Source organism: Colobus angolensis, unplaced genomic scaffold (assembly GCF_000951035.1).
Source record: "Colobus angolensis palliatus isolate OR3802 unplaced genomic scaffold, Cang.pa_1.0 Scaffold10, whole genome shotgun sequence".
Lineage (NCBI taxonomy): Eukaryota > Metazoa > Chordata > Mammalia > Primates > Cercopithecidae > Colobus > Colobus angolensis.
The window spans coordinates 22,897,292-22,919,237 of NW_012110919.1; the positions used below are offsets into that span (position 1 = coordinate 22,897,292).

At 46.3% G+C, this 21,946-nt stretch overlaps 2 protein-coding genes across 2 annotated transcripts in view; one reads left to right on the forward strand and one right to left on the reverse strand.

Annotated features, from left to right (window-relative positions):
- The window catches only part of SH2B3 (SH2B adaptor protein 3), a 46,114-nt gene extending 38,249 nt beyond the window's left edge, over positions 1-7,865 (forward strand). Inside the window, exons 3-8 of the mRNA XM_011937118.1 lie at positions 3,048-3,149; positions 3,237-3,328; positions 3,420-3,514; positions 3,627-3,841; positions 3,938-4,109; positions 4,262-7,865. Coding sequence (XP_011792508.1) covers positions 3,048-3,149; positions 3,237-3,328; positions 3,420-3,514; positions 3,627-3,841; positions 3,938-4,109; positions 4,262-4,557 — 972 coding nt within the window. The 3' untranslated portion in view covers positions 4,558-7,865. The remainder of the gene's footprint in view (positions 1-3,047; positions 3,150-3,236; positions 3,329-3,419; positions 3,515-3,626; positions 3,842-3,937; positions 4,110-4,261) is intronic.
- Positions 7,866-8,457: 592 nt separating this feature from the next.
- Positions 8,458-21,946, reverse strand: part of ATXN2 (ataxin 2) — a 108,365-nt gene continuing 94,876 nt past the window's right edge. The window contains exons 18-21 of the mRNA XM_011936608.1: positions 13,137-13,282; positions 12,272-12,499; positions 9,927-10,095; positions 8,458-9,082 (exon numbers count right to left, since the gene is read on the reverse strand). Of these exons, the coding sequence (XP_011791998.1) occupies positions 9,054-9,082; positions 9,927-10,095; positions 12,272-12,499; positions 13,137-13,282 (572 nt within the window). The 3' untranslated portion in view covers positions 8,458-9,053. The remainder of the gene's footprint in view (positions 9,083-9,926; positions 10,096-12,271; positions 12,500-13,136; positions 13,283-21,946) is intronic.

Below are 21,946 nucleotides of genomic sequence, written 5' to 3' on the forward strand. Positions count from 1 at the left end.
CTGTCATGCTGTCAGTACTGTAGTGGGACCCAAGCAGGCTTTACTCACCAGCCTGTTAACAGCTGTGTGAGTCAGGCCTTTTGCTTGTGTTAGCTCACCTTGTGAAAAAATGAGCTCTGACTTACAAATGACAACTAAGGAATGGAGAGCCGAACCCCTTGTCCAGGGTTGCATAGGAAGTGGCAGGGTCAGGGCTGAATCTTAAAACTTAGAGGGCAGGGCCCGGCGTGGTGGCTCACACATGAAATCCCAGCACTTTGGGAGGCCAAGGCGGACAGATCACCTAATGTCAGGAGTTCGAGACCAACCTGGCCAACCAACATGGTGAAACCCCATCTCTACTAAAAATACAAAAATTAGCTAGGTGTAGTGGCAGGCGCCTGTAATCCCAGCTACTCTGGAGACTGAGGCAGGAGAATCGCTTGAACTCAGGAGGTGGAGGTTGCAGTGAGCCGAGATCACGCCACCGCATTCCAGCCTGGGCAACAGAGTGAGACTCTATCTCAAAAAACAAAAACAAAAACAAAAAACTCTAGAGGGTAAAAGAACTGTAAAATCTGGGATACAGTTAGCTGTTGAAATAAATACAAGTCCTACTGTTGGAGTAGTGTCAGAGCTGGCCTGCATCTTTGACTTTGAGACTTCCTAGCGGCCAGAACAAAGAAAGAAATGGATTATTTCCACTGGAGCCACAGTGGCCATAACAAACAGAAGCCATCTATTTGGATGCTGGAAATGGAGAAGACTTGCTACCTAGAAATAGATGCTGCAGGATGTGGTGGGTGACATTCTGTTCAAACCACAAATACCTGAAATGATTTGGCCACTTTGATCACCCAACCACAGTATGGCCTAAGCTGGGTCCAGGGAGCAGCTGTTGCTGGCCTGGCTTGACTTTTGAGGGAGGTGGAATAGCGGGCATGTGAGAGAAGGGAACCTCAAGCCCCCACAGCTGCTGACACAGCCCCCAGGCTTGAGCTTGGCTCCGCCATCACCCATCCCCCCATATAGCTTAATCAGATGGGTATCTGGTGGTCCTTCCCTGCAGTAGCCAGAGTCCAGAGCCTGGGCTGTGCAGGCTGAGGTTTCGGCTGCAGCAGGGATTGTCCTGCCCCCGTGTGCCCACATGTTGCAACCTGGCTGGAGCCTCTAGCATAGGATACCCATACCGCCAGGTAGCTCAGTGGTAGACCCCGGCTCTCATACTTGGCAGGCTTGGGTTGAGATTGTGGCTCTAGGCCTGAGCGGCTCTCACGGACTGCTGTGGGGAGTCGGGGAAGAACCCCTGGGTTGTGCTCAGCCAGCAGGCAGGTGGCAGCCAGGCTGGCTATAGGTGAGAAGGGGAATCCTCTTTTCACCACTGCCTGCCTGCTCAGCAGTTCCTCAGTTGCTGTGGGTGGAGCTGGCTTGCAGGGGCCAGAGTCAGAGTGAAACCGGCAGTTCTGCTGGTTAATCTCAGCACTGATACTGGGGACTAGGCCTGGAGCGGAACTGAAAGGGAGACCAGGCCCATTCCCCTCCGGGCCTGGCCTATATCCTGCCAGTGATCCTTAAGGCCTGCAGCCAGTGGGGAGGGTGGAGGCCAGGCAGGGCCAACTGGAAAAGTAGCAGAAGGAAGTGGCCACTCGCACCTTACCCATCTTGCAGACAGAAATGAAGGCTCCACAGGGCTGGCTAGCTGTGAAAATGGGTAAGAGCACAGAGGCCCCACTCACTGCACACTGCGCTGTGTCCAGTGCCCGTGTGGATGCCATGCGAGGCCTCTGCCTGCCCCTTCCTGGCTGCTGGACCTCTGGGAGTGGGAGGTGAAAATGCCCTGGCTGGTGCTGGTCACTTCAGGATAGAATGTTCTAGTCATGCAGCTTTCTAGTGAGAGGCTGCAGTAAGCTGTGGCCAGTGTTGGTCGTTCCTGCAGTCATTACTCTCCCCCAGCCTGTTGTGTCCGCCAACCAGATCAGGCCCGGGAGCTCCCAGGAGACCTGCTGAGAGGACCCAGGTGGCCATCGTGCTCCTGCCAGGATGCCCTCTTACCTCACTGTTCATTGACTCCCCTGCAGGTGGGGAAGAGGGATAAAGGAGGCGGCCAGGCCACTGGGTCATGATCCTTCCAACAGAGGTACCTAGTACCTCTGTGTCTAAAGCAAGGTTAAGCTTTTGGGGGTCAACAGCACTAGCAGCTGCAGTCCAAGGTATGCCCTTTTGGGCTTGGGTGGAGGTTGGATCACCTGAAGCCACAGCTGCTGGAACATCCTTTGGGCCTGCCTCTGCTTTCCATCCTTCTGCTCCCGGTTTGTTAGGGGCTGTAGTATTTTCCAGGAACACCTGAATGGAGGGGGCCCAGTGGGACCACTTCTGTCCATTCCTCACCTCATTTCTTTCTCCCCTTTTCTTCTTTCGGCCATCTTTTCAGTCTTATCACAAGAGGAAGGGGCGGGGCAAACCCCCTCCTGAGCAGATTCCCAACCGGAAGCAGCTGGCTCCTTGGCTGCAGAGTGCCCAGCACGGGAAGCATCTGCAGGGTCAGTCAAGACCTGAGAGCAGAGTTCCTGCCGGCAAAGGAACAGTGGCCAACTCCTAGCCACCCTGCAGCCCTATGTGCCGGGTGTCCTGGGAAGGTCCAGGGCCAAGATTTTGTGGTTTTACAGTGGCTGTAACTTGGGCTAGCCATGCTAGGCTCTGCCCCTTTTGGGCTTGGTGTGATGAGAGGGTCAGCAGCTGGCATCACCTGGCTGGGCAGGGAGCTCTTTGCTCACCAGTGGGAAGAGAAACGGATGTCAGACACATGGCAGAGTGGAAATGTCCCCAGGTCCAGGTCCAAGGGGCTGGCCTTCTGCCAGCACATGCTGCTTAGGACCTCAGTGTGAATGGTGTTCAGGAGGCTAGGTTAAGGCACCCTGGACCTCACTACAGGCTCAGAGCCTGCACAGCAACACCATGGATACTCTCTCTAAAAGGGGGACTCTTGGGGAGACTATAGACAAACTCAGGCCTGGCTGGAAAAAAGAGCATCAGGAACAAGCTTTGAGTACCCCATCTTGGTCTCATAGAGTTCAAGGCCCAAGCTACAAGCAGCTTGCTCCAGCATCCAGGAGGTCCGGCGGTGCACACGCCTTGAGATGCCTGACAACCTCTACACCTTTGTGCTGAAGGTAAGTGACAAGGCTTTTCACACCCTGGGGTAATACAAATACATACACATACAGCAGACCCAACCCTGTTCCCTTCCTTCCTGCCAGGTGAAGGACCGGACAGACATCATCTTTGAGGTGGGAGATGAGCAGCAGTTGAATTCATGGATGGCTGAGCTCCGGGAGTACACAGGCCGAGGGTGAGGTCCCGGGCCCTCGTCCCTGGCACGACCTTTGCTGCTATCACCCCTGACCTGCCCAGATTCTTAACCTCAGCCTCTTCTCCAGCAGGCTGGAGAGCACAGAAGCAGAGATGCATATTCCCTCAGCCCTAGAGCCCAGCACGTCCAGCTCCCCAAGGGGCAGCACAGATTCTCTAAACCAAGGTGAGTAAACCAATGGCTAGGCCATTGTCTTCTGGGTATGCTGGAACCCAGACTCAGCTCAGGACATAAAGTAGCCCCCCCTGCGACCACCATCACCCATCTTATCTAACAGGTGCTTCTCCTGGGGGGCTGCTGGACCCAGCCTGCCAGAAGACAGACCATTTCCTGTCCTGCTACCCCTGGTTCCATGGCCCCATCTCCAGAGTGAAAGCAGCTCAGCTGGTTCAGCTGCAGGGCCCTGATGCTCATGGAGTGTTCCTGGTGCGGCAGAGCGAGACGCGGCGTGGGGAATACGTGCTCACTTTCAACTTTCAGGGGATAGCCAAGGTATGGGGCGGGGCAGGCAGGACCGTGCCACTTCTCTCCACTGGAGTTCAGGGTCCTAGAGGGACAGCCCGAGCCCACCATCCTCTCCTCCCACAGCACCTGCGCCTGTCGCTGACCGAGCGGGGCCAGTGCCGTGTGCAGCACCTCCACTTTCCCTCGGTCGTGGACATGCTCCACCACTTCCAGCGCTCGCCCATTCCACTTGAGTGCGGCGCTGCCTGTGACGTCCGGCTCTCCAGCTACGTGGTAGTCGTCTCCCAGCCACCAGGTCTGACCCTACTGCCCTTTGCTAAAGGGGGTGGCTGACACTGGGTAGAGGCTTGCTGCAGACAAGGTACAGGGTACAGGGATCTTGTTCTGTGTCCTGTCAGCACTTGCCTTAAGACTGATGGTGTGGTCTCTCTTGGTCACTTGTCCTAGGTTCCTGCAACACTGTCCTGTTCCCTTTCTCCCTTCCTCACTGGGATTCAGAGTTGGGCCTTCCCCACCTTAGCTCTTCTGGCTGTCCCCGGGGGCTCAGCCCAGAGGGTCTCCCAGGGCGATCCTCACCCCCCGAGCAGATCTTCCACCTGGTGCCTTCGCCCGAAGAACTGGCCAACAGCCTGCGGCACCTGGAGCCTGAGCCTGTGAATCGAGCCCAGGACTCGGACTACGAAATGGACGCATCCTCCCGGAGCCACCTGCGGGCCATAGACAATCAGTACACACCTCTCTGACCAGTGAGGAATTCCAGGCCTCAACAGCTGCCCTTGAGGAGCACAGGCAGAAGTGTGAACTTGTGAATGTAATTGATCTTTCCTTCCTTCCAGAGAGAGATTTAAGGGACACTGTTAACTGCTCGTGCCAGTTTGGACGTGACCCTTCTATTAGGCCTGTTGAAGGGCCCTCCTGTAAGTTTCATCTATCACCTGGCTTTCTCCTTATTGTTTACAGATGTAGTTCTTGTTAGAGGATGCCGCTAGCTCCTGCCCGGGGTCCCTATGCCCAGTCCCTGTTACTCTTAGAGAAAGGAGTTGGGGTGAGGGCCAGAGCTGGCAGTGGAAATTTGTTCTCTTTTTCACTGACACTGTCACAGCAGATGACAGACTTTCTACGGGAAGTGGGGGTCATCAGGAAGCCCAGAACACTAATAAGCGGTTTTCCCATCTACTGTCAGTCCATGTGACAGGTCTACTGTGTCCATGCCACAGATGACCACACCTAATCCTGCTTCTACTCTCAGCTTTAGGACAAAAGCTCTGTCAGAGGGACAAGCTGAAGGTCAAAAATGATTTTAAACATTTTACCTCAGACTAATTTCTTTAAAGGATTCAGGTTCAAAACTAAACCACTGCTTATTTCAGTGCACTATTTCAACTAACACCCATGCAATTTTTGTAGTCGGAGAGAGCTATGCAAACCCTACGTAATTCACGGTCTGAGCCAGCATGCTGACTTGTCTACTGCATCCTCGGGACAGTCACTGCTGCTGAGTGGCCACTGTCCTTCCTAAATGTCAAGAAGTGAAGGATGTCACCCTTTCAGGGAAATTCAGACAATTACTGAAATAGGAGGGTGGCAAGGAACAGTTCTACCCTGGTGCCTTACGAACAAAAAACTGGATTCTGGTTTACAGCAGCTTTACAGTGATAGTTAAATTAACTGGGGTTGGGGGAAGAACAAGCAAAAAAGGAAGGACTCCTGGGCCCTTTCTAGTAAATCCTTCAACAACAAGGCTGGCTCGGTGCCCTCCAAGCATCTAATGGCTTATTAAATTATCCCACAAGTGGGTTTTAGGCTCCTTTTTTGAGCCAAAATGGAAGCTGGGAATCTGGTGCCATAACTAATGAGAAACTCTTTTAATAGCCCACAATCAGTGTTCTGTTCCAGCTGGCTACTGCTTCATTGGCTTGAGAATGTATCTCCATGCACACATGGGCACACAGAATCTCCACCATCCAGGGAGGTCCTGAAGTCAAATCTCCATCTATACAAGTGATACAATTCATGGGGGGCTGGCTCCTCCCAGAATCTTTGTCTGGAGGCTCACTCCAAACAAGGGGGCAGTGACAGTGGAATCAGCTGCTCTTGGGTGCCAGCAGAGCCATTCAGTACAACACCCAGGCTCATGGCTGTGGCTTCTAGGAAACTGGGAGTTTAGATCCAGCTTTACAGATACATCAATCAGAGGCTAAAATGAAACCTTGGCCTAAAACTCACAGGACTGACTGCCTGGGAGGAGAGTTAGGTCTGCTCCTTCTACTTAGTCTCTGTACTCCAAGAGATCAGTTTTAGAATTTTCTTGGGGTCTTTCAGAGGGTGGGAAAACAAACCCCTCTGCGCCACTGTTTTTCTTTTCTTTTTTTTTTTTGAAACGGAGTTTCACTCTTGTCAACCAGACTGGAGTGCAGTGGTGCGATCCTGGCTCACTGCAACCTCCACCTTCCTGGTTCAAGCGATTCCGTCTCAGCCTCCCGAGTAGCTGGGATTACAAGTGCCAGTCACCACGCTCGGCTAATTTTGTATTTTTAGTAGAGACGGTTTCGCCATATTGGCCAGGCTGGTCTCAAACGCCTGACCTCAGGTGATCCATCTACCTTGGCCTCCCAAAGTGCTGAGATTACAGGCGTGAGCCACCGCACCCAGTCTGTACCACTTTAGTACCAACACTCCTGGGTGATTTCATGGATCCTAAAGCAGACCTGACACTGATCCAGATTTGCAGTCCGTTTTTAAGGACACCTGTCTTTATCTCCTCAAAGTCAAGCAGCTTTCTCTGGAAAATGAATGCTAACTAGTGTGAACCAAAAGAGTAAGTAATAGTCTGAAGTTTTTTAAAGGAGAAAGCTCAAGTCATTAGTCCTCCCCTCCGCACAGGAAAGGTGCCCAGTAGATAATGAACCAAATTAAGTTCCCTCCCTCCAGCCAGAAGTTAAACATCTGGGATATGACGTCTTCACGCCAGGGGCACTAATTTCTTAGCAGCCTCTCTACACATATCTCTCAGGTGGTGCCAAGAGGCACACCAGGTAGAGCAAACTTGGCAGCTCTAACAGGCTGCAAAGTACAACTTCAGATTCTGTGGCAGAGATCTGGAAAGCACCCACCTCCAGACTGCTTCCTTTCTAAACTCGTCCAGGTTACCAGGACAGCTCAAATACATGCTGACAAAAAACTCTCATGGCCCTAGGAAGAAGTGACACTGAGCCAACGCCTTTTCTTTGTGCGGGAGCAGACCCAGCTGATGGAGGGGTGGGCAGCAGTGTGGGGCAGGCACCCCACTGGCTGCAGCTAGCCCACCATAGGCACAGCATATCCCACCACTCTCCTTCCAGTCCCGACCAGGTCCCAGCCGGCAACTTCTACCGAGAGCCATGGCTCAGCACCAAACTGGACAGTAGACATCATGATCCCTCCAGTTAGCTCTAATTACAGACCCCACCAGTACAGCTTGACAGCTCCCGGCACCATCACTTCCTTCATCTGACTTTATTGAACTTTTACAAACTAACAGTCACCAGCACCAAAGAATTAAGTCAACTAACCTGCCTTGAATTTTAGACCAGCAATCCATATGGCTTTATCTGGTATAAATCTTCTGCCTTTGATCATTTCTGGACCATAGGAAAAAGGAATAGCAATCATTAAAATCTTGGGCCAGAGAACACTATTTTTACATAACAGTTTCTTAACCTAAAGTCAAGGCCTTGGACTCTTCCCTGAGGGCTGCCTGAGATTCCTTCATGCTTTCTATTCAGGGCTAAGTCCCTTACTGCAAATGTGTTAGCTCTAACATCTCCCACAAACTAGAGGAACTTGCGAGTATATTAACAAGGACACATCTGACATCCTGCATTTGGTTAGAATATACAGCACATTGTGATAACAAAGTGGATTCATCTTGTATCATTATAGGCAGAAGGTATTTGGCAAATTTTTATGTATTGTTTTATGTACTGTACAAGTAACTTATTCTTGAATAATGCAAATTTTGCTATAATGTACAAATTGCTATAAGTGAATTAAAAAGTTTTCAGAATCTTGATTTGCTGTCACAATATTTAAAGGCTCTATTAAGACCATGGTCTCTCTACAAAATCCTTGCCCTGCCCAAATTTTTACTTGCTCTTCCCTTTGTCCTCCCCACTGCAATCTGGGAATATTAACAAATGCTTATGAGTCCATCTATGTCAATAAGCAGCTTTGTACATCTTTTCTTTTCAGCCTTCATGCCCTCTGGATTTCTTTATTGCATTTTTTTTCTGAGTGTCTCCTGCCCCCTACTGGTAAAACAGGAAAATGACTGAATTGGGAACTTCCAGCTAATGACACTCATTTTGGTTCAGGAGATATTAAAAAGGAAGCTTACAGAATTGGTGTCAGCTCGAGGATGTGGAATTTCAGTGCTGCCCAACTCTGGCCAACCTTCCTCCTCCTGAAGCAGATCTCTAATCCACCAAAGAGAATAGCTCAGTCTTGTCTTTTTCTAGAGATACCTTGAACCAGAACTAAAGGTGAAGAAGAAAAATCATTTGGCAGCTACCTTCCGGGATATTAAAAACACACCCTTAGTGCACCTGCTTTAATATTAAGTATCCTACAGTAGAAGTAGCTTATACAGACACACACTAACTTGATCAGTTTTTAAAACTTTTTTTATTTTTTAAATTTTTTTAAAGTTTTTATTTTATATTATCTACAAAGTAAAAGTTTTTCCCTTAACTTAAAAGTTGAACCACTGTAGACAGTGATCACCTCATCAAACTTGATTTATAAATAATAATCCGTCAGTTTGACGGTAAGAATTTACTGAACCTTTGTCAAGTTTAGTAAAAGGGCGTTCGAAGTCTTGATTTTTTTTTTTTTTTTTAAAGCAGTAATAGCAGCAAGAATCACTCTTGTTACTTCTTTTGCTAGCTGATGTGTTCATGACTTTCAAGGGTTATTAAAAAATAAATAACTTCCAGTTTCGGCAAGCAGAGCTGGGGTACCTGTGGGACTCTGAAACAGCGTATGGAATTATGGAATAGCCCCCAAGTTCCTAAATGCCTCTACTCGGTCCAAATATCTTCCACTGCAAGTGAACTGTTAGCATTCCTATTGGATGTTACAAGAAATCAACATATATATTTTAAAAACAAAATAAATGAAATTCTAGTTTTCTGTGCTTCCAGTTGGTAGAAGCAGTAGAAGGGAGGAGGGAATTTGGCCTTTCGGTTCCTCCAGGGCAGCCTTACAACTGCTGTTGGTGGTGGGCTTGTACTGTAAAAAGAAAAGCGAACATTGAAACAGAAAACTGGCAACACTACACATCAGCCTAGTGTCTCTGCAGCACATGATTGTAAACTATCCTCGTGCTAGCTGAACAAGACTCAAAATTGAATTCACTTTTCCCCCCTCCCATCTGCACCAAAGTGGGGAGGGTTGGGTGGGTAGGTAGAAACAAACCAGTCAGACGTAAAACCACTTCAGGTAAAACTCCCAGAAGACTTGTTTATGGGTTAGAAAAAAAGGCCTTAACAAACCCCCCTCCCCAAATATTAGCCAAGCACCAGTACTGCTTTCAGAATAACAGGTCAGACTGTGAAGTATCGCCATGGCAGCCATCAAGTAGTAGAGCACGATCACAGGGCGCTCTCCCCTGGTCAGGGAATAGGCTGGGGCTAACGCTACACTCAAAGCCAGTCCATCCACAGCACTTTCTCAGCAGTATCTTCTCCAGAGCTACAATCAAACTCTGCCATGGTAATAACCCCCCACATGTCAGACTTTTGGGACTCAGGAAGGAAAACACTGCCCTGTCCAGCCTATCATAACAAGGAAGGCCAACTGAGTCCTAGGCATGCATCAGCTACACAGAATGCTGCTGCTGCTGCTTCTCATCAAGCCAAATCCTGTATACCATCAGAACACACACAGACTCGGCTCCCGGAAGCCTCAGGCCCTGATGCTAAACTGATCGTCACAGTCCCTCCTGTGCACACTCCTGGATGGGTCTTGCTAGTTCTCAAATGTGGGCTTGAAGCACTGGCCCTGCCTGCCATTCCACCTGTGCGAGCAGAATGCTTTGGGGTGCCCCGGCGGCCCCTGCACACACACGCCTCACCTGAAGGGTGCGTCATATAGGGGAAATGCGCAGTTGTCGAGACTGGAATGGGCTGTAGTGCACTTTGAGCGAGGGCGGCCTGGGGACCGCCGGGTGGCTGTGTCGTCATTAGCATCATTGGCGCATGGGCAGTTGGATGAGAAGGAACCATTCCTGACTGTACATGAGCCTGAAACAGAGAGCTCTTTTACGCATACAGGCAACATCTCCGGCTTCAACAACATGTCAACTGTGTTCCTTTCACTGGGCTGGGCCTCTCAAGGAAAGGGCAACGGTGGGCCTCAGGGCCCAGTTCTGTTCTCTGGGGACAGTCTCTAGTAGATTATCTATTGACCTGAAGATGTGCTTCACCTTTGGGTAGATCCTGCAAGGAAGGGTCAGGGAGCAGGCACCAAGTGAGCCTAGGTGGAAGTCAGGGCTGTGCTGTCCTAGCCCTTGACATTTCTGATCATTGTATTCTACGTATGGAGTAAGATCTTCACAAAGATTAGACACCGGATCCAAGGGCAGCTTTCTCAATATCATACAAGATTCAATGATGCTTCAGAATCAGGCTGCCATGTGGGGCCTGAGGCAATTTTGCAGATAACATCCCTTTCAAACAGGAAAGCAGATTACTACATTAATAAGCAGAGACTGTCACAGTCCAGTATGTGAATTACTTGGACCTCTGTTCATTTGCCTCTCTCCCTCTGCTTCTGGCCTGCTCACCAGGCAGTGAAAAGAGACTCTTAGGCCCCGGTGACTCTCTGAGAGATATGCTGATGGAGCAGGAGGAGGAGTTGGAGTTTTTAATGGCTCCAGTGAGATGGAAAGGAGTAACCTGAAATCATCTGGGCCAGCCCAGTGTCTCTGTACCAAGTTCAACCTGGTCTCACTCACTGTCAAATTGGAAAGGTGATTTTAGTCAGCCCAAACTAGCTGGATTCCAGCTCTGCAGGGGGTTGGCAGGGCCAGGAAGAGCCCTTGTTTCCTTTTTCCCACACTGTGCACTGTTCTAGACTATGATGAGCCTTGGATGAAATGCCGTTTTTACTCTCACGTATTCAAATGGGTACATGGCATCGAGCTTCCCTGTGTTAACCTTTTTGCCCTTTCAGCACAAAAACAGAGTGAGGTATTAGGGATCCCTGACTTACATGTAAGTTCACATGCCTACTTAGCCACCAGCCTCTACTAGACACCTACAGGACCCCAGCTCTTATGAAGCTGACTCCACCAAACCACGCTGGCCGCCACGGACCAAACCAGCTTCCCTCCCCACTATCAAAAAGCAAATCAACTGCAGTGCGCTACACCACAGAACCTAAACTTTGCAGGGTGAGGACGCCCAAACTTCCCAGAGCTGTGGAACTCTACTTACAAGGTAGCCTTCTGAGAGATAGATCCAACTGAGTCGCATCTCTAGCCCACACCTTGCCAGAGCCTCACTGGCGCACTATTTAACAGGAAATGGAATTCATTGTGGCAGGTCTCACTTAGACCCACCTCAGAGAGTTCTGTTATGAAAGTAGCAGACATCTAATACAGCCAATTCACCCGTAACAGCCCCAGGGAGGGCCTCAAGGCCAGCGTTAGAGCCCAACTTCAGTGCAGCTCCTTCTCCTCATTAAGACAATCCCCTGGGCCCTGGAGTGCAGGGACCTTGTCAGCAGCTGATGCAAACAGCAACCACGGAGATGGCAAGCACACCTTTCACCTGGAGCAGCTGACACTAGAGGTGAGCTCCCAAGTGCTTCCAGGGCTGCTCTTCAAGAAAAATGGGACCACCTGGGTGCTTCCAGCTTCTAGTTACACTGCACCAATGTCCAAGGCCAAGCCCTCTCAAGAGTACAACTTATGGTCAAAGCAGATATATGAATAACCAGGGAAAACAATTGGAGAGATGTGTCTGGAACTCATGTGAGTAACAATCAAGTTGACAGGCCCCAGTAGTCACCTCAGAGAGCTGAGACTCTGTGAAGGCCATCATCCCCGCCTGGCTTCCGAGGTAAGTGTGTAGAGGAGGATATATATGTACACATATATATAGTAGTGAGGCTATATAGACGTAGCAAAGCAGACACAGAAAGGAAAGAAGGATTGGGTTGCATTCCAGAGTCAAAGATATTTTTAAGGTCTCAGTTGGAAAACTAAAGGACTGACCAATCAGCACCTTCACTGATCCCATGACAAAACCACACAAACATTCCCTTAGGGCCAGATCACGTGTATTTGAGCAGGAAAGGGAGACAGGCAAATGGCATGACACACAGGGTTTCCTAGCTGGGAGAGCCTCTAGCTGCTTACTGATAACCTTCACATTCTACCTGGCCTTCACAGAAAGTTGGCTAAAGCTGGTTTACCTGAGGTACGTGGGCCATATGGGGTGGGTTGGTATACGCCGGCTGAACGTGAGAAGGATGGATCGTAAAGACGGTCTGTTGTGCTGCTGGGAAACTATTCTGTGGCGACTGCGTGTTGGAGGCAGGTGTCATGGAGGGTGGAGTTGGCGCAAGCCCCGCGTGGTAAATGGCTGACTGCTGCTGTGGACTGGCCAGATGGAGAGCCTGGGCGGCCTGGTGCTGATGGTGCTGCAAAGCGACAGGAAAGAATTGAGAGGAAAACTTCTTTAAGGAAAAGCAGCCAAGGGATACTCACAAAGCTGAGCTTTGCACACGTGGGCCTATGATGAGGGGCAATGGAAAGTACAGGGGAATGTACAGGATGGTTAAGAGCAAGGATGGAGATGCCTCCCATCTGGACATTCATTTCTGGGGTGCAGAAGCCTGATTCTCAGCCTGGCAGTTAGAAGTTTCTGAGCATACTAAAGTTAAACAAGACTACTGCCCCAGGGAACTGACAGGTATCAGAGATCTTTACCTCCATTAGCAAACATAATTCAAGAAGCTCATAGAAAAATAACCTCATCACATAAACCTTAATTAAAATTTAAAAGTCCCAAGCAAATAGGAATTTGCCTTATGAACCTTATGCTAAATTTGATTTTTCATTAACGCAAGTTTCCAGAGCTTATCCAATCACCTATTAACAATATGTATCTTAAATGTGATTCTTAAAAAAGCAACCACCCCAGGGGCATAGCTGTATCCATTTTCATGAGAGTGGACATGCCATGTGTTCTGACGATGCGATACCTGGCACCTGAAGAAAGCACTCAGATCCTAGGATGAGGAAGCCACTCCATGCAGACCTCTGAGTTGCCCTTACCTGAACAGGGCTGGGTGCAGGATGACTTCCACCATGTTGGCTTTGCTGCTGTCCAGTGGGGGTAGCTGAAGGCTGAGGGTGTGGAGTATGTGGGTGCAGGGTAGCGTTAGGGTGCGCATACTGCTGAGCAAGGGAGCCCGTGGAAACTAAAGTGAAAGAAAAAGGAGCATGTACACAACCGATGTGTGACAACCTGCATCGCTCCTCTACACTTCATCAACTGAACTTTCTTGATGGTTACAATGCATAACTCACACCACTACCAATTTCTATAGGTGACTCCATTTAAACCATCCATTGTCTTGAAAAAATAAGTGTAGCTATTGCTTAACAGACTAGCATTTGGTTCATTTAATACAGCTCTACATATGATATTAAAATCAAATTAGTTTGCTTTTACTCTGAACAGTCACTATGTTTTCCCAAAAAGGCGACTTGAAGGCACAGGCAGAAACTACTCAAACAAGTGCATTTTAGGTGCACACTCTATAGCTCAAGGCCATCATCTGGCTAACCTCACCATGCTACTGCCCTGGAGCAATGTCCTGAGGGCACAGACTACATTGGGTGTGGTGGTGGTGAGGTGTGGGCACTGTGTATGGTATGTGGCAGGGCCAGGGATCTATCATCAGGGCCGAAGGCCCACAATCTCCCTCAGCTAATCACAGCAGCCCCTCTGCCACTCAGTTTACTTCCCAGGCCCTAATGGAGGATCTCCCACCTTTGCTTTCTAAAATATAGAAAAGTAAACTCCCTTCTGAGTGCCTCAGCCCTTTAGAAAGAAATTTATGGAGTAACTTCAAAGGACAACATGATGGGCCAGTTTAAGTCAAAATAAAGATAAGAACTGAAAGCCAATTCTTTGTGAATCGCAGCATGGGCCAAACCTTGGTACAAAAACCATTTCTTCATGTCTTTCATTTTTTTTTTTTTTTTTGAGATATGAGTCTCACTCACTGTTACCCAGGCTCACTGCAACCTCTGCCTTCCAGGTTCAAGCAATTCTCCTGTCTCAGCCTCCCAAGTAGCTGAGATTACAGGCATGCCACAACACACCCAGCTAATTTTTGTATTTTTAGTAGAGATGGGGTTTTGCCATGTTGGCCAGACTGATCTCAAACTCCTGACCTCAAGTGATCCGCCCACCTCAGCCTCCCAAAGTGCTGGGATTACAGACGTGAGCCACTGTGTCCGGCCTGTTCATGTGTTTCAAAAACAGTAAGTGGAGAATCAGAAGCAGAGTAGGATGTGTTCACTGCTTCCAGTGACGATGGACAGCACACTGATGATACAAAACTAACCTCCATGTGGCAATGAGCTGAGAACAGAGCGTTCTCAAGACAACTCTAGCAAGGCATAGTTCCCAGCCCTCTCTTGAGAAATGAATCCTAAAATCCATCAAGATAATAAGCTCATACACAGAAATGATTCCAAAATAGTTCCCACATTCTTCATATAACGTGTTAGCAAACAAAGACATATGCAAGACTGATTGGGGAGAGAAGCAAGCACAGCTCAGCTTTGGGACCAGGCACCCTAGCTCCCGCAGTCTGGTAAGCAAGGCTGCCAAGTCACCAGCATAGATGACTAGATGACTCTGGGTATATCCCATGTAAATGGTGTGCAGAGGGTTAGGCAAGGCACATGGAGCAGTTCTATAATGCTAGGTGCTGTAGGGCTAAGGGCCACCAACTCTCCAGCCCAGTTACATCTCGAGATGCAAAGCTATCTCTTAGTAGAGGAAGGGGCAAGGCAAAGAGCCAGTTCTAGGATCACCTGTGCATCCACTGCCAATGCCACAGCTGGCATTAATATTCCTTCATACCCAGTTTAGACTGGACACAGCAGCTTTGTTTATACACTGGGAAAATTTTCCAGACTGTAGGAATTAACATATGCCAGAACATTTTAACAAGAAAACGGTGGCAACATATTCTCTGAATATTTTTAAGGGTAGTGAATGTCTTCTGGGAGCTAGAACAAACGTACAAACGATGAACAATTCCTGAGCTTCAGTCCCATGAGTCTATGAAGACAGTCCTTTTTTTCTAACTTGCTGGCTTATTAACAGGCCCTCCATCATCATCATACTCATTAAGTTTACTTCCAGCTCCCCCAAGTTGTATAGACACTGACTTGGTCTAAAAGATTTGACGTAGGCCGGGCGCGGTGGCTCAAGCCTGTAATCCCAGCACTTTGGGAGGCCGAGACAGGTGGATCACGAGGTCAGGAGATCGAGACCATCCTGGTCTACACGGTGAGACCCCGTCTCTACTAAAAAATACAAAAAACTAGCCGGGCGAGATGGCGGGCGCCTGTAGTCCCAGCTACTTGGGAGGCTGAGGCAGGAGAATGGCGTAAACCCGGGAGGCGGAGCTTGCAGTGAGCCGAGATCACGCCACTGCACTCCAGCCTGGGCGACAGAGTGAGACTCCGTCTCAAAAAAAAAAAAAAAGATTTGATGTAAATTTCGAACCCGAGTTTGTTGTTTGTTTTTGTAAAAATCTTACGTTCATCTTAAAAATGTATTTATTTACTTATTTAATTTTTGACAGTCTCACTCTGTTGCTCAGGCTGGCGTGCAGTGGTGCCATCTCGGCTTACTGCAACCTCCGTCTCCCAGGTTCAAGCAATTCTCCTGCCTCGGCCTCCCGAGTAGCTGGGACTATAGTCAAGCACCACCATGCCTGGCTGATTTTTTTATCTTTAGTAGAGATGGGTTTTGCCATGCTGGCCAGGCTGGTCTCAAACTACTGGCCTCAAGTGATCCACCTGCCTCGGCCTCCTAAAGTGCTGGGATTACAGGCATGAGCCACTGCGCCTGGCCCTGTTTATTTTTGAGACCCAGTCTTGCTGTCACCCAGGCTGGAGTGCAGTGGCGCAATCTTGGCTCACTGCAGCCTCCGCCTCCTGGGTTAAAGTGATTCTCCTGCCTCAGCCTCCAAGTAGCTGGGATTACCTGGCTAATTTTTGTACTTTTAGTAGAGACGGGATTGGTCAGGCTGGTCTCAAACTCCTGGCCTCAAGTAATCTGCCCACCTCAGCCCCCCAAAGTGTTAGGATTACAGGCATGAGCAACTGCACCCAGCCTAAAAATTGATCTTTGAATAATAAAAAAGCTACTTGTAGCTAAGCAGCTACTACGGTAGACAGTGCAGTTTTGTTGTTGTTTTGAGACGGAGTCTCACTCTGTTGCCCAGGGTGGAGTGCAGTGGCGTGATACCAGCTCACCGCAACCTCAGCCTCCTGGGTTCAAGTGATTCTCCGGTGTCAGCCTCCTGAGTAGATGGGACCAAATGCGCGCCTGGCTAACTTTTTTTGTATTTTTAGTAGAGACGGGGTTTTACCATGTTGGTCAGGCTGGTCTTGAACTCCTGACCTCAGGTGATCCACTCATCTTGGCCTCCCAAAGTGCTGGGATTATAGACGTGAGCCACCGCACCTTGCCACAAAAAGTTCTATTGGATAGTGATGTCTACAGTTGTCCATGGTCCCCTACTGTTAAACCATTAGCACTAACCCCTACCCCCACCCCAGCCTCTTAAAAATGTCATTTGTAGCAATACTAAATCTGTCTAAGGAAAAGCAATTCCCAAATCCCAAATTCTGTTCATGGAGGTTCATAAAGATACAGTACAGAATCTCAGAGGGTTTTTTTTTTTTTAACTTGATTCAAGAAATTTTGTACTAAAAAGTTGTAAATTTCACTTTTAGTTACTTTCTAAGCAAAGTACTAAGAATATTAAAAAGTAACAATAAATATAGAAAATAATTATGCCCATGAAGTCTCATAATTAAGTTATTCATCAACTGGAAAAATGTAAAAATCGAAATCATTTGAAGAGAAAAGTAAAGATGAAATATTTTTCCTATGCATTTTTAAAAGGCATCTCTGCAATTTAAGTTTACCAATATCTAAAGACTATAATACAGTGTTCTGATATACAGCTAATCTGCATGCATAGCACAAATACTCAAGCTGAGTGAATGTACATAGGCTTTGTTTAAAAAAACAAAAACAAAATCTTTTCCCTATCTAAATGCCAGTAAACTGCAAGGCATTGATTAAAAACAAGACGAACAAAAATCACAAAGGATGTGTAAAATATGTATCACATGTTGCAAACAAAATTTAAAAAGTTAATTTGAAATATTTCCCTTCTCAGCATTTTGGTAGGCCGAGGTGGGCGGATCACCTGAGGCGAGGAGTTCAAGACCAGCTTGGCCAACAGGGGGAAATCCCGTCTCTACTAAAAATACAAAAACTAGCTGGGCGTGGTGGCAGCGCCTGTATCACAGCTACTTCGGAGAGTGAGGCAGGAGAATAGATTGAACCCGGGAGGCGGAGACTGCAGTGAACTGAGATCACGCCATTGCACTCCAGCTTGGGCAACAAGAGTGAAACTCTGTCTCAAAAAATAAATAAATAAAAAATAAATAATAATAATAAATTGGGAGAAATGTGAAACTTATACTTTAAATCAATACTCATAACAAAAATACAGTTTGGCTCCTTGATAGGCCAGTTAAGTAAGAGTGATACAAAGTGGGGTAGGAAGAAAATTTAAAAGTCAATGAAAAAAATAGCTTGAAAGACAAGAGAGACAAGAAAGGAACTGGAGGCCAAGGCGGGTGATCACAAGGTCAGGAGTTCAAGACCAGCCTGGCCAAGATGGTGAAACCCTGTCTCTACTAAAAATACAAAAAAATTAGCTGGACGTGGTGGCAGGCGCCTGTAATCCCAGCTATTCTGGAAGCTGAGGCAGAGAATTGCTTGAACCCAGTAGACGGAGGTTGCAGTGAGCCAAGGTTGCGTGACTGCACTCCAGCCTGGACGACAGAGCGAGACTCCATCTCAAAAAAAAAAAAATAATAATAATAATAAAAGGAACCAAGATAAGGTAAACAAGGAAAAAACACAGGAGAGTCAGGGAAAAGGAGAGTGCAGCGGGAAGGGCCGTGGGTTCTTACCCACGCATATTATTTCACTGCTTTTGTTATACATGCTCATTCTGGCTAAAAATCCCAGAGATGTTAAAAATAAAGTGAATTTTCTTTGTAATTCTGCTTTATTCATCAGTTAAACTTCTATTTATAAAACTTAAGAAGTCTTCATAAAATCTTTTGGATTAAAGATAATCAAAGACATATGCTTCTTTGGTCCAGACATAGTCCAGAAGTTTCCCACTCAGTATTCCTTGACATAAATATTTAAGATTCTAAACATATGATCAGTCAAAAATCCTTAATAACACTAACCACATTCCAGAACTAGTTTCCTCAGCTGTGATCTCACTGAAGCAAACAAATTCAGTACATAAAGCTGTGTGTTTAATTTGTAACTAGGTTTTGTCATTTTGACTTTGGATGCACAAGTCATAAGAGATCACCAGCACTGCAAAACTTTAAAAATAAAACAACATCTTCCAACTTGTAAATCTGATGTTAAATTCAGAAAAAGGGAAGTGAAGGAAAGCTGAAAACTCCAAAAGGGGAATAAAAGGCAACTTGACCAAACCATCACAAAATGGCTTAGAATAGGGGAAAGTGAAGCAGCAAACTAAATTAGCAGCCCAACTGTTAGTTTCTTTTAAAAAGTACTGATACTCCCTTTTAAGGGAGGTTGTGCTAAGGCAATTAAGGCTTAGGTGTAATGATTAAGGACCTTTTAGCTACTTACCAGGAAAACGACACCAAACTACTAACAGAGACAGTAAGATGGTGAGGATAACTACATTTGAGACCTCAATTGAGTACATAATAAAATCACCGATTGACACTATCTTTTACACACTACAATCACAGACATAGTTTCCCCTTTAATAGTATATACATACAGCAAGACTCCTTTTTAAAGAGCATCTATTAAAAGATTAAATTTAACATTTTCTAGCACCAAATAAATAATATATATATATACACACATATACATATGTATGTATGTATGTATCAGTTTATTTTTGGATACCAAGTCATGGTATAATTAACAAAGATTTAAGATCAAATGCATTTTAAATGCTAATATGGCATTTAGTAGAGTCAGACATTGAGTCACCCCAAAATAACTCAAAATGTTGTACCTAATATTTGAATCCTTAATATCCTCTAGAAAACAATATTTCATACAAGGTGACAATATTAATGGCACAAATTTCTAAAGGCCCCATTTAAATACCAAAGTCCAAGAGACTAGCCTTATTTTTATTTTTATTTTTTTGAGACAGAGTCTCTCTTCTCTGTTGCCCAGGCCTGAGTGCAGTGGTGCCATCTTGGCTCACTGTAACCTCCACCTCCAGGGTTCATGGAAATCTTGTGCCTCAGCCTCCCAAGTAGCTGGGACTGCAGGTGCGTGCCACCATGCTTTTGGTAGAGATAGGGTTTCACCATGTTGGCCAGGCTGTTCTCGAACTCCTGGCCTCAAGTGATCCACCCACCTCGGCCTCCCAAAGTGCTGGGATTACAGGCGTGAGCCACCGCGTCCGGCCCTTATTTTTACAAATTTCCCTACCAATAGGAAAAATGTACCTTACAAGTTCATTTCCGAAAGAAAGCTCTGCCCAGACTTTCTCCATGAAGGAGCAACCATTTCTGTACTTTTTGCCAGGTGGGGAGAGGGGACCTGTGCTGTCCAAGATAATGACCTGAGAGGTCATGATCTCTTGTTTAAGAGTTTAAGACATCCTGAGGGGTCTGCTTCCTGAACATTTCATTTTTTGAGACAGAGTCTCGCTCTGCCACCCAGGTTGGTGGCATGACCTCGGCTCACTGCAAGCTCTGCCTCCGGAGTTCAAGCAATTCTCCTGCCTCAGCCTCCCGAGTAGCTGGGATTACAGGCACATGCCACCACACACAGCTGATTTTTGTATTTTTTAGTAGAGATGGAGTTTTACCATGCTGGCTAGGCTGGTGTTGAACTTCTGACCTCAGATGATCCACCAGCCTCAGCCTCCCAAAGCGCTGGGATTACAGGTGTGAGCCACCGTGCCCAGCCCTTCCTGAATATTTAAAACCTTTAGCCATGCACAGGACTGAAAAGTTTTTCCCTTAGTATTTCATCAATCCTATTCAATTAAAAATCCTGGTAGGCATAAATTTCTTCTTATCAGAATATCAACAAACATTTTAAGTTTATACCAAGCTTGTGGCTTGGTGTATGTGTGTGTGTACGTGTGTGCATGTATAAAGCTGTTTAGGAAAAGTTTCTCTGAACAAGGAAATTATTAGGCATTTCCCAGTCACATTTGCTTGGTATGCAAAAATTGATTTCTGAAACAACTCCATTTTTCATTAACTCCAGCCTTCTTATTAAACTGCATTATATTTCCATTTTAAAACTAAATTATTTACAGATATAAATACTTTCAATAATTTGACTGGCACAAGGAAAATACTGTTCAACAAGTCTACTCCCTTAACATGTATTCTTTAAAAAGTGTTTTACTGTACAATTAAAAATTAGTATAAAAAACCCAACTCACTGGCAAAGTAGAAAGAAGGGCTTGTCTCCTTGTTGTATGGTAATTTGGGACATGCTGAATTTGGGAAATAGAAAGGTAAATTAGCCTTTTGAGGTGTGCATTTTCCGAATTTTCTGGAAAGGTTGACATATTAGTAATTTCTTTTTGTATTCATGCATAATTATTTTTATAAGAGATGACAAGCACTTTAAACATTGTTACAGAATTTTAAAAGAAAGGACTAAACCGGAAGACACTGTTCTTCTGTACTTAGCTTAGGTGTCAAGTTGTCATGCTGACTTGCTTAAAAGTGAAAGGAATAAAATCATTATCTAATGAAAAGACCAACATGGCATTCTACTGAACAACTTTGATATATATCATGTACCAAAATGAAACAATATTTACCAAGTTTAATTCAATAGACATACAATTTTGCAAAACATTACTAATGGAAATGTCATTATCCTGAAAGATTATCTAGCAATGGATCCAAAAATTTAGGAACATTGCAAGAATATAAACATGAATATTATCATTTCTTATTAAAACATGTCTACATAAAGGGGTAGGGCATATGAGTGAACTTAAATACACCTGGAAGTATACACACCAAAATGTTAAAAGGCAGTTGTCAGGTGGAGGGATTATGGATGCTTTTCATTTTTTTTTTTTTTTTTTTACTTACTATATTTTCTTACTTATCTTACTAATCTGCATTAAACTACCAAAAACAAACCAAAACAGGATTCTGGATCTAATTCTTCCTAATGGCCCTAGTTAGTCAGAAAAGTTTATTACTCTTTCTGAAAGGTCAAAGCATCACCATAAAACAAAATCAGATGAATTAGAGGAGTAGATGTGAGGCTGGGCGTGGTGGCTCACATCTGTAATTCCAGGACTTTGGGAGGCCTAGGCAGACAAATCACGAGGTCAGAAGTTCAAAACCAGCCTGGCCAAGATGGTGAAACCCCGTCTCTACTAAAAATACAAAAATTGGCTGGTTGTGGTGGCGCGCACCTGTAGTCCCAGCTACTCCGGAGGCTGAGGCAGAAAAGTCACTTGAACCTGGGAGGCAGAGGTTGCAGTGAGCCAAGATCACACCACTGCACTCCAGAATGGGTGACAGAGTGAAACTGCCTTAAAAAAAAAAAAAAAAAATTGATGTGATAGGAAAAAAATAAATAAATAAAGTAACTTCTTAGAAGGGATGGGGTAGAGGCAATGATGAAAGTTAGATTAAGAGACATCAAAGAGGCCAGGAGCAGTGGCTCACACCTGTAATCCCAGCAGGGAGGCTGGGATTGGGAGGCTGAGGTGGGTGGATCACCCAAGGTCAGGAGTTCAACACCA